This window comes from Octodon degus, unplaced genomic scaffold (genome assembly GCF_000260255.1).
Source record: "Octodon degus isolate 3935 unplaced genomic scaffold, OctDeg1.0 scaffold00104, whole genome shotgun sequence".
NCBI lineage: Eukaryota > Metazoa > Chordata > Mammalia > Rodentia > Octodontidae > Octodon > Octodon degus.
Window position 1 is genome coordinate 2,680,248 of NW_004524680.1, and position 12,676 is coordinate 2,692,923.

A 12,676-nucleotide genomic window follows, 5' to 3' on the forward strand; every position below is an offset into this window, starting at 1 on the left:
GCCCTTGCGCTTGCCAGGGAAGCACTTATTCCACTGAGCCATCTCCCCGGCCCATAAATAAATTTTTTTTTAACATTCAAAAAAAAAAAAAGGCCAGCCAAATAGCTCAGTGGATTAAAGTGCCTGCAAGCAGGCACTGGGCTGGGGGTTCAATCCCCAGGCCTGCTTCACCAGCCCTGCCCCCAGGGTGTGCTGAGCCAGCAATTAAGACTGGTTGCGGTAGAATAAACCTGTAATCCCAGTTCTTGGGAAGCTGTACACAGGCGGATCACTACGAGTCCAATCTAGTAGTAAGGCCCTGAAGACCCTGTAGATCCATCCCTAAAAAAAAAAAAAAAAAAAAAGAAGAAGAAGAAGAAGATGAAGGAGAAGGAGAAGCCACTGTGATCTTATTCAAGGAGCTCCAACACTGCTCAAGCTGATGGTAGATCTTGGTGTCATCCATGTATTTCTGGTTTTGAGGGGCCTGCAGAACACAAGTAGGGTCATGGAGGCTTCCACCCAGACCAGACTAAAACATGTGATAGGTTACAGTCCTTGTCAGGAGCTGTGAGAGTGAGGCTGAAGGTGCAGTGGAGAGCTCAGGCGGTTGGAGATGTCAAGAATGGGGAACATGTGCTGAAAAAGATCTGTAGCATACCCAGCCCAAGAGTGAGGCCAATTAGGCTATAACCAGCAAGGCTGTTGTCAGAGTTTACAAGGAAAAAGAGGGGCTGGGTAGATAGCTCAGTGGAATAAGTGCTTGCCTGGCAAGCACAAGGTCCTGAGTTCGATCCCTGGTACCACCAAAAAAAAAAAAAAAAAGGAAAAAGATTTAATATAGGATACATAATTTATATGATTACATTATAATATTCACTCAAAGAGTGTGTCCACACACTCTTAAAATCCAACTGAGGGCCTGGATCCCACAGCAATGTCCTGCACAAGTCCAGCTGTAGCTCTAGAACCCATGGCAATGTCCTCCATGAGTCCATCTGGAGGTCTAGAACTCACAACAGTGTCTCACATGTCTATCAAAGATCTGCTCTGGGAAGACCCAAAGGTTAGTGGTGAAAGCTAGAAAGTCTGCATTAGGACAAGGAAGAGTCTGTGCCAGCAGGCTGAGGAATCTTCACTGGAGATAGAAAGTGATGCTTAAAGTAAGAGCCAGAGCTATCCCAAAGAGAACCGCAGCCATCCTCAGCAACATTGATGATCCAAGCCCTCCAAAGATGAAACAGCCAAGTTCACATCAGAAAAGCCAGCATGACAAGCTTCTGCAGGAGAATCTACCGCACTCCATCCTCCCTTCCAGCTTTCTCTTTATGCTCTTGGCAACAGTCCTCAGCTGGGCCTTCCATACCAGCCCCACACACATTCAGTTCACCTAAGTGTGACCAGTTGACCACTAGTTAATCCACCACAAACCCCACAGGAGGAGCTCTCTAGACCCTTTAGAACTCACATGTCACCAAGGCTTGCTCTAGGTTCTGGATGTGGAACTATGAGACTTAATGTGCGTGGTTTTTTTTTTTTTTTGCGGAACCGGGGATTGAACTCACAACCTTGCACTTCCAGCCAAGTGCTTATTCTACTGAGCCATCTCCCCGGCCTGAGACTTAATGTTTACCCTACAAACTTTCAGTCTTGGCTTTGGTCTGATTCCTTTCTATTCTCCCATTCCCTTCTTTTAAAATGAAGATGTTAACGCTGCCATTGTACATTGGAAATTTTAACTTTATTTTTACAGGGGCTTACACCTAAGAGTTTTCATTGAGACGCACAGGAAACTAGACTTGATAGTAATGCTGACTTTGACAACTCTTAGAGATAGACTAAATGCAGTTTTGCATAAGATGGGCATGAGCGTTTTGTGGAACAAGGCCCAGAAAGCTATGGTTTTGATCTATAATGTCCCCCAAAAGTCTCACCAATCAGTTATAAGGCTTTTGACAGGTGACTGGGTCATAGGGGCACTATGTCCATCAGTGGATTAATCTATTGATGAGCTCATGACTGAATTTGCTGTTAGGAGGAAAGCCTGGCTGGAGGTAAGTCACCAGGGGCAAGACGTGGAAGGGTGCGTTATTGTCCCCAGCTCTTTCCTTTGGTCTTTACTTTTGGTAACCCTGGGTTGAGCCCCTTCCCTCGGTCATACCTTTCCACCATTCTGCCTCTGCCCTGGAGCCAGCCAACTGTGAACCAAACCCACCAGAAATTGTGAAATAAATCTTTTTTTTTTCCTTCAAGATCTATCTGTGTGACAGGTGTTTTGTCTCAGTGATAGGAGAGTGGATAATATACCCATACACAAGGCCCACAAATGTAAAAGAAGAGGCTTAATAGCCATTTAAAACACAAACTTAGGGGCCAGGGAGATGGCTCAGTAGGATAAGTGCTTGACTGGCAAACGCAGGGATCTGAGTTCAATCCCCAGTTCTGCCAAAAAAAATAAATAAATAAAACACAAACTTGGCTGGGCATGGTGGGGTACACATGCGATCCCAGGACTTGGGAAGCTGGTATGAGGAATGTTGTAAGAAGTCAGCCTGGGCTACATAATGAGTTCAAGACCAGCCTGAAGTGCATAGCAAGACCATGTCGCAAAAAACAAAACAAGCAAGCAAAGCAAGATCCAAAAACAGCCCTTTTGGATCGGGGAGATAGTTCAGTAGAATAAGTGCTTGCCTGGCAAGCGCAAGAACCTGAGTTCAATCCCTGGTTCTGAAAAAAAGAGCCCATCATGATGATGATGAAGATGAAGATAAAACACCTGCTTGAAGAACTGGAGGGTAGAATGTTGCTATGTCTATTGGTTGCTAGTGAGTATGAATTTCCCATTGTTTCTTCACAAATAGAACCTGTTTTGTTCAGCACAGTGCTTTATGCAATTAGAAAACTACATTTTTCAAGGTCTTGGAGCTAGAGCTGGTCCTCTTTTTTGGTCTTCTTGAGACAGGGTCTCGCTATGCAGTTCAGGCTGGCCTTGTGTTCACTTTGTAGCCCAAGCTCATCTCAAACTTGCAATGAACCTCCTGCCTCAGCCTCCCAAGTGCTAGAGTTACAGGTGTGCTTCACCAGGCCTGGCTAAAAAAGCTTTTTAACGTGTGGTTGACTGAGGGAATCTTCACTTGGTTTTCCCATTCTGCCTGCAATGCAGGTATGATTCTGTCAGTGGGGCATTCTTCTTGCAACCAGGAATCAAAATGATAATAACGACAATACAGCTAATGAAATATAAAGGGGAGCTTCAGAAGTCTAGAAACCTAGTTGCATTAGAGTATCCTAGATAACCAGCCTCTGGATGCCCTTGTTCTGAGGGGAGGGGCTATTGGGTCAGGCACTGTAATAAAGTTGCTGTTGCAGGAAGTTAATGCCAATCCTGATGGTAATATGTTAAATTGGTAAAAAGAATAATGTGTGCACAACCTTAAGGAACCGACTTTGGCCACCCTTCTCGTTTAGCCAAAGCAGTCAGCATTTCCGAAAGGGTTGAGTCCGTGTCTATACCACAGAAAAACTTGGGAGCCCTAAAACATTCTGTCATCAAAAACAGGTAGGCTGAAAGATGCAAGAGACAAGTGTAACCAACCTCAGGGGTTCTCTGTAACTCAGTGTGACTAGTCAGGCACTTAAAAATTATCTAGGGGCCGGGGAAATGGCTCAGTGAAATAAGCACTTCCCTGGCAAGCACAAGGGCCTGAGTTCAATCCTCAGTTCCACAAAAAAACAAAAACAAAAACAAAAACAAAAACCAACTAGTCATTATAATAGCAGTTATTTAAATTAGCAAGAGGCCCTGAGTTCATGTGCACTCAGGAGTTAACAATAAAGGCCACAATAAAGCAGTTGAAATAGAAAGGGAAACTGTTTAGTTCTCCACTTGCTAAAACAAGCAGAATATATTTTTATAAGTACTGTACATATATTGCAGAGATACAAATTATGTGTGTATATTACAGATATTGTGTTACAGCACATAAAAGGTGTTTACAGCTCCTAGCCAGTGTTTACAGCTCCTACAAAGTGTAGTGGCAGATCCAGACCAACACATTTATTTATGCCTGTTGAGCGTGGCTGGGACTGTTCACCAAAGAAACAAGCCCTTAACTCTCAGGAAGCAGAATCTGTATAGAATTTACCACCAAGAAGAGGTACAAGAGTAGTGTTCACCATTAGTTCACTAGAAAGAAAGTTACACTGAATTTCACCTTCTTTGCATATGGCAGGAACTAGGACAAGAGCTTACATCATTCAGGGGAAAAACAAAAACAGATCACAGGAGATCTGAAGGGGCCTTCTAAAGGCCTGGAGGAGGAAGGCACAAGGTTTTTTGTTTTTTTCTGCTTTATTTGGACTCCACACACTTAGAACATACAGGACAGACTGACAGCTCCTATAAGACTCCTGTCTTTGCATCTGATGCTGGAAAAGGGCAGGCAGTTGGGAAGGGAAGATGAATGAAAAGTGAGAACTATGACCAGCTGAAACCTGGGCTGAAGCTCGACCTAAGCTGCAGCATTTCATCCGGGAGCTAGAGGAGGCAGCTTCTTTGCTGCTCTCATTATCCAGAAAAGCCGGTGGACATCTACAAGGTGCAGCAGTTCCTGCTTGGACCTTCCATAGAGAAGGAAGGTCGCACACTGCATGTAATTTCCACATGTATCCTGCTGTCCTTATGGATCCAGAAGGTTAGAATTACTTGCTTAGAGCGCTACCTAACACACGGTTGGCACTCAAGAACACTGTGCTTTTAGAAATTAAGAGGGACAAGAGGTGGTAAAGCTATGCACACAACAGGTGTGGGGGGAGGGTGCTGGCTATTGAATCCATGGGAAGACCACACAAGTATTCCTTGTATTATTCTTTCAACTTTTATAAATGTATGAGTGTTTGCACAATATAAAGTTGTTAAGCTCAGTGGCAGAGTGCTTGCCTAGCATGCACAAGGCCCTGAGTTCAATTCCCAGTACCATAAAAAGTTAAAACAACAAAAAGCCTCATGTGGTGGCTTGCCCTGTAGCCCCCAGCTACACAGGAGGCTTAAGGTGGCAGGATCACGAGGCCTGGAGTTTGAAGCTAGACACAAGACCTAATCTCAAACAGTCGGGGTGGACAGGCCCTGTTACACTGATGTGAAGCAGAAAGACTAATGTAGCTATGTCACAAAGTAGGGATCCTTGCCCTTCACAGCTGGGAGGAGCATAGCCCTTAGATCTTACTGGCGCGTAATTTCAGAACTGTTCGGGGTTCCAGCCTCCTCTCGTCCTTCCGACAGATTCTCCAGCACCACTGGAGGCCGCCCCCCGACACACACACCAGTGGCCTCTAGGCGGTGGCCACCAAAGGAAGGGGAGAGCCACTCCCTAATGGATCTCACTGCGCACGGCCCTGACTGTTGAGGGCTGAGATGCACGCCTGTGTCAGTCGCCTCTGCAGCAGGAGTGACTCAGGGCTTCAACACACACAAGAAGCTGGTAATGCCCAGGGAACGGGACAAACAAGGACCAGGTTGGGGCCCGTGGCGGGCCCCACCAGGGCCCAGCTAAATAAGTCAATACGTTGGGACGAGGAGTGGGCACGGGCTCCTGTAACCGGAGCCACCACGGCAAAAGAGCAGAGGCGGGAACGAGCTCTGCAGGCTCGACCCAGGAGAAGTAGGAAGGCACTGACTGAGGTTCTCTCGGCCGGCGGGACAACAAGCATAAAACCTGGCGGCCGAACGTAGATCTGCCGGCGCCAGCGCGCCCGGAAGTGCGGCAGCGTCCACGCGGGCTGGCCTCCCCCTGGGGCGCGTCGTGGCCTCTCTAGACACTGAAGAAGCCTCAGCTCTCGGTGGCTCCGGCTCGCCGATCCGTAGTCCATCACGGAAGCAAGCTCTGGGCGAGTAGGCGGAGCCGGCGGCCGTTCTGACAGGCGTCGTGCATCAGGATTGGTAGTTCGAGCGACGGGGGCCGAGCCTGGGGGGCAGGGCTTCCGGCGATTGGTGGCGGCGCGGAGGGGGCGGGGCGACCCCTTTGTCTGAGAGCGCTGCGGGCGGCCTCCTGTCGGCTACCGAGGCTGCGGCGGACGGTGAGTCAGGGATGTGGGCTCCGGGCGAGATCCCCTCCCTTGCGGACACCAGACCCGCAGTCTTTACCGCATCGATGGTCCCAGCGATTCCGCTAGCCTCAGCGCCCCGCGGCGCAGTGCCTCCCGCTAGCCCTGATCGTATGGGGGGGGCGTGGGAATCCGCGGAGAGAATGGGGGCGGGGGCTCTTCCAAAATGCAGGAGGGAACCTTGGTTGTTTATGAGACAGGCTCTCATTACGTTACCCAGGCTGGCCTAGAACCCCTGTGCCCAGGCGATCTTCCCGCCTCAGCGTCTGAGTAGCCGGGGCTGCAGGCGCCTCCGGTTCTCTGCTAAAAACAGGTTTTTCTGGGCGGCCGCGCGCCGACCCCAGCGGCCCACTCGGGTGCTTCTGTCCTCAGCCGCGGAAACGCCTCCCACAGGGCGAGGACGCGCTGCCCGGCTCTGGTGACCAAATGTGCGTCTCCGGTTTTTCTTCGGACGTCGTCTCCCCTGTTACTTTGTAAGAGTCCTATTTTAATAAATGAGGCCAATGTTTTGTAACGCAGCAGATATACTTTATTTACTATTAGCTTTAAGTTTTGCCATAGAAAATGATGAGCAACCTAGTCAGTAATCGTGAAGGCCACTGTCCTGAAGTCTGGCCGCTATGCGCGAAGGTGGCCCCAGCGATTCCCCTTCAGGGATTCTGATGAGGCTCCGGCTGGCCGTGCAGTCGGCAGGTTTTCTATTTTGCGCCTGAACGTAAAGATCCAGAGTTTTTAACTGCGACAGGTCGTTTTGGATTTGTGTTCCGTGGGCTTTGCACGCAGTGAGGTGAGAGTGGCAGGCGAGGGCGTGGAGCCCCATTCCTCCCGCGCGGGGAACCAGCCCTGCCTTCTTCCCACCGGGACGCTTGAGTTTTCAGTCTATGTTCCTGGCAAGGTTCAAGTCTCCTCATTTGTGTTTTAGCTATTTGGACTTCATTTGTGATTTGCCAGTTGAAAAAGCACTTTTCTGTGTCTTTTGACTCTGATTTTTAAAATAATCTTTTGTTTTCTGTGGTACTTGCAAATTTTGGATCCATCTGGAATTTAGATGTGGGGCGAGCTTAGAACCCACTTTTTTGTCCCTTCAATTGTAATAATTTCTAACACCACCCACTGTAAAATATTGTGTCATTGCACCGATTTGCGAAACCATCTTGGTCAGATATTAAATTTTTCTGTCTTTCGGCCCATTTCTAGACTTTGTGGTAGCTTTGAGTGTCCATAAGTTTTTTTTTTTTAAATTTATTTTTTGCGCGCGCGTGTGTGTGTGTGTGTGTGTGTGTGTGTGTGTGTGTGTGTGGCCAGCTCAGCCCACCAGGGGGCGGGGCTGGCTGGCATGTGGTGCTGGGGGATTGAACCGCGGTCCATGTGTTTTTGCTAAACTTGTTCTAAGTAGGTGCTTTAGACCACTGAGCCATCTCACCAGCCCCGTGTCCATAAGGTTTTGATTTACAAGTGACATGTCTGCGTCTCTGCCCCAAGACTTACTGCTGCTGCTATTTTGCTTAGAGAGCCTTTTATGTGTTTATTGATTTATTTTGAGACAACACTTCACAGTGTAATTTAGGCTGGCCTGGAACTCAGAGCCATCCTCCTGCTTCAGCTTTCAGAGTGCTGGGATTACAGGCTTACACCGACACACCTGGTTTGGCCTGTATTTTTAAATTATTTTTATGATGTTTTTAAGTTCTTATTCACTCATTAGTCTAGTGGACTTATTAGATTTTCATTATATATAATGATCTGATTTTTTCTGCCCTTTTAATTTTTTAAACTGTCTTTGCTGTACTTGATGGTAATTTGTTGATCATGTAGTATTTAATTTTCCTTTTCCTAAAATATTTAACCCATCATCCTAATGCCATTTAGTAAATCATCTTTCTTCCAGTGATTTTTTTTTTTTTTTTTTTTTTTTCTGCCCTAGTACTGGGGATTGAACCTAGAGCCTTCCCACTGACCTGCCTCCGTTAATTTGAATAAACTCACCAAACTTGTTTCTGCTCTGTCCTGTTCCTGAGTTGCTCATTTGTGCTCACTGAAACCCATGTGGCTCTTGTTACCAGGGCCTGCTGGCAGATTAAGCTCCTCTTTCAGCTGGCTCCTTTGTTAGTGTTTCCAAGATGCCCCTGTGTTCTTTTAGATGACAGATGTGTTAAGGCTGAGTGGCGTGGACGGCTGAGCATCTCTGCAGTCTGTCCTGCCTTTACATTTACAGAGACCTGGTATGTGTGCCTTTCAGATTAGCCTTTGTTGTCCATCACCTTTTCTAGTTTTCTCTGTAGGAAACCTGCACATTTCTAAAATCTGTTTCTTGTTGATATTTGTGAAGAGAATCATTTTTCCATCCTATCTTTGACCAGCTGTCACTGGGATATAGGAAAGTAATCAGTCTGAACATGTATTTCTGGTTGTTTATTCTAGGAAGTTTGTGGATGTTATATGTGACATTGTTTTGCACTCTTCCATCCCAGAGAGTAAATAAAAGCCATAGCATGAAGATGAAGACAGATCAGTTGCAGCTGGGTGTGGTGGCGCAGGCCTATAATCCCAGCACTCAGGAGGCTGAGGCAGGAGTCAGCCTGGGCTACATTGGGCAAAACAACAACAAAAAAGAGATCAGTTGCAGGAAGCCCAGGAGTGAGGACTGGAAGGTGGTGGCTCTGCGGGAGATCCTGGAGCTTACCCCAAGTGGGGCTAGGAATGCGCCTGTCCTAGCACAGCTCCATGTGCAGACAAGACCTTGATGTCACTGGGTGTGGTGGTGCATATCTGTAATCTCAGCACTTGGGAGGGTGGAGGAGGAGGATCACCACAGGTTTGAGGCCAGTCTGAACTACATAACAAGTTCCTGTCTCAAAGGCTGGCCAGATAGCTCAGCAGATTAAAGCAGCTATTTAGGCAGATGCAGGAGCCAGCGTTCAATCTCTGGTGTGGTGCTGGCCCTGCCCTTGGGGGGCGGCCCTGCCCTCGGGGAGTGCTGAGATGACTGAGACTGGGCCTCGTGGTACATGCCTGTAAGGAAGCTGAAAGCAGGGGAATCACTGAGTGTGATCTGTGTTAGGAGACCCTCTAAGCCCTGTACTAAATACAAAAAAAAAAAACAAAGACCCTGTCTCAAAAGAAAAGAAAACCCTGATGTCACATCTAGATAATCAGAAATTTAAAAAAAAAAATTGGTTTCTAAGCTTCACTGACACAGTAGTAAAGATAATAATGACAAACCTGAAATTCTAGTCTGGGCGTGGTGGCACACAGCTGTAATCCCAGCACTAGGGAGGCACAAATTAGGAGGATCACCATGAGTCCAAGCTGTGTAGTGAGACCCTGCACCCAAAAAAAAAAAAAAAAAAATCTGAAATTCTAAGCTTTTCATGTCATAGTGGCCCCTTTTTAGTTCTTGTCCTTGCAGACCTGCCTGGCAATAACCATGCAAGCTTGACTCCCGGGGATACCAAGGTCTTGCCTGCAAACGGAGCTGTGTCAGGACAGGAGCTTTCCTAGCCCACTTTGGGGTAAGCTCCAGGATCTTCCCCAGAGCAAGACCTTCCCTTCCTCCCTCCTGGGCTTGCAACTGATCTCTTTCTTGTTGTTTTGCACTATATAGCAAGGCTGGCTAAAATATTTCTCTGCAGTGTGGCCTCTTTCCAGTTTTCTTCAAATAATCATAGTTTCTGAAAAGGATGAGCCATTCTTGGTTTTGTTCTGGGTTATTCTATAGGGACATTCCCCAAAACAAAATCACTTTCCTAATCAAACTGTTTGCAGTGCTACCTTTTGGACCAGTGGGTAGGTAAGGTCTTTGTTCAGCTGTGATGCCACATGAATGTATTTAGCACGATGGGGGATGCTGTTTGTATTTGCCCAAGGGTCAGGTCGTGACATAACCACCTGAGGGGGCTCCTCAGACTGTTTCCAGTATTCTGTGGCATGGCGTGTCCCAGACTTACACCTGGGCCCAGCATCTTTTCAGGACTTTTATGAACCAGGCTTTTAAGTTTAAAAAAAAAAATTTTTTTAAGGAAATACAATTTTCCTTTTTTGTCAGAACTGCAATGATTCTGTCACAGAGCAAAGTCTAAAGCTGGGCCTCAGAATGTGGGGGTGGGGTATAGGGAGCTGGTTAAAAACTAGTTTCCAGGGCCGGGGATATATAAGAGCCTGCCTGGCAAGCCAAAGCTCCTGAGTTCAATCCCTGGTATCAAAAAAAAAAAAAAAACAACAAACTGCCTTCCAGTGTACCACACAGGTATGCTTTCACCTTGTGAACATGTGAGCTTTAGGTAGAGGCCACAGCGTTTGCTTGTGCTGCTCTGTCACTGTCACAGCATGCTCTGGGAGACCACATCCAGGCCTCCCATTCTCACTTGATGGCGAGTCCTCCTTCCAGCCTCAGACTAGATCCCTGGGTCACCCTGGACTCAGTACACACGAAATGACCATTGCTGATGCCCCAGCTGCCAATACCTTGGTCAAGCTGTAAGGTTGAGAGCCCCTGCCTCAGTGCAGCACCAGGACTATCAGAGGATTCCTCGTGACTGAGGCCTGGGGCTGAGCCTCCCCTTGAAGGAGGCAGAATGGCCTCTGCCTGCAGCCCCATATAATCAACAAGTGCCTTGGGTACAGAACACACAGACCCCAGCAAGCCGCAAGCAGCTGTCTTTATACGTAGGAAAGAAGACAGGCCTGGGCCACGGTGAACTGGGAAGACACCCAGCCCCTGCTGCTTCCTCACACAGAAGTGCGATTAGCCAACCATGAGGCCCCAGGGGGCTGGGGACTAAAGACCATGACGAGAGATGCCTGCATTGAGAGGGCAGACCCAAGAGTTGTAGGTACAGGACCTGGCAGGCACCTGCACTAGGACCAGATTTGGGGGGTGAGGGGAAGGGACAGAGCATGCCTGTGTCAGACCAGATCCCAGGGTTGCTCTGCATGCAGTCCAAAGGCCCGTGACCCCGCCTATCAGGGGCAAGGCCTGCACCCTCACGTGTTCCCTCCTTTTGCTCAGCCCCACAGGATTCTCTGTTTCTGTAATCTTCAGAGGCCCCAGGAGACCAGGAGATGGCAGCGACCAAGCTCCTGCCACTGCCAGCAGGACACCAGGTGAGCTATTCCATAGGTCTGTGCAGTGTCCCTGACCAAAGACCCTGCTGTCCCTTCCACATCTGGGACTCCTGGGGGAGCATAGGTATTTCTCCATCCCCTGAGCTTTGTGGCTTCTTTCTTCTGATCCACCTGGCTCATGTCAGGGTATCCTTCCTTGCTGTTCATGTCACATGGACCTACACCCTGTCACACAACTGGAGATCTGATCTACCCAAAGCAGCCTCTGTCATTCCAGGCCAAGGTGACCTTCGAGGATGTGGCTGTGTTCCTGTCCCAGGAAGAGTGGGACCGCCTGGGTCCTGCTGAGCGGGGCCTGTACCGAAATGTGATGATGGAGACCTATGGAAACGTGGTGTCGCTGGGTAAGACCCCTCGACAGACCTCATCTGAGTTTATGTGTTGGACTAGAGTGGGAGTTAACCTGGGAAGGTGACTGGGACAGGAGCCTGCAGCCAGGGTTCCCTAGAGCAGTGCTGGCAAACCTTTTAGTTTTCATGAGAGCTATAGGTTCACTACCGCTGTCCTAGAAGTTTCTTCAGGGCAACAGAAGATCCGTCCTATCCAACCTCATGTCCTCAAGGTGGATAGGACTGGGGGTGTTTCCATAAATGTTATATTAACGAAAGGCTTCCTTCTTAACGAGCAGGACTCCCAGGATCCAAGCCTAACGTGATCTGCCAGCTGGAGCGAGGAGAAGACCCGTGGGTCCCCTATGAGCACGGGGCTCCAGAGAGCCGGGGCCTGGGGAGTGGCTGCCCAGGTAAGTGAAGGGAGCTGGCGCCTCTCTCTGTGAAGTCTGGGCCTAGTTCAGGCAGAGCCGTCCAGCCCTGCCTCCAATGTTTTTAACCTAGTGAATTGCACATACTTCAACAGCAGTGGAAGTATCTTTTGTGGAGGGAAGTGCTTTATTGTCACTTGAGCCCTCTGACCCTTTTATAGAAAGCCTCAAATGTGACAGCACTATAGCCTGTATGCAACAAGACGATTTATCTTGTCCATGGAGTGAGTATGCCTGGTCTTTGTAATTCAGTACAGTACCTAACTATGTTAATCCTGGTGTATCACCGGAAAAGAATGCGATTCCCAGGGTGCTGCGAAGCTTGTTTATACACTCACACCATCCCCACGAAACACCAGGGAGTATTTTTCCTAATTAAAAATTTATTTTGGTGGAATCCCCTTTTCTCCCCTATGTATTTTTTACACTTAGCACATGCTTCCCTACTCTGTAAGTAGAGCCATCATTCTGAAGGCAGGTGGCGGTTAGCTTGATGCAGGGCGTGGCCTGTCTCCATCCTTCGTGGCAGCTTGAATCTGATGGATTACAGGCATGCGCCACCATGCCCAGTCTCCATCACGGTCCCGAGGGCGGGGCTAGCATGGCAGACCCGTGGATCAAACCCCTGCCCCCTGCGCCTGCTTGCAGGCACTTTAATCCTCTGAGCTATTTGGCCAGCCCTCAAGAACAGAATATTAAAGGTAACATTTT

The 12,676-nt window shown here is 48.3% G+C and overlaps 1 protein-coding gene across 5 annotated transcripts in view; it reads left to right on the forward strand.

Moving 5' to 3' along the window:
* Window positions 1-6,003: 6,003 nt before the first annotated feature.
* Window positions 6,004-12,676, forward strand: part of Znf250 (zinc finger protein 250) — a 10,581-nt gene continuing 3,908 nt past the window's right edge. The window contains exons 1-5 of one of the 5 annotated variants that reach the window (XM_023723963.1): window positions 6,039-6,054; window positions 9,476-9,593; window positions 11,090-11,184; window positions 11,405-11,549; window positions 11,834-11,947. In XM_023723963.1, the coding sequence (XP_023579731.1) occupies window positions 11,143-11,184; window positions 11,405-11,549; window positions 11,834-11,947 (301 nt within the window). In that variant the 5' untranslated portion in view covers window positions 6,039-6,054; window positions 9,476-9,593; window positions 11,090-11,142. The other 4 variants (XM_023723962.1, XM_023723965.1, XM_023723966.1 and 1 more) reach the window with 4 other exon arrangements.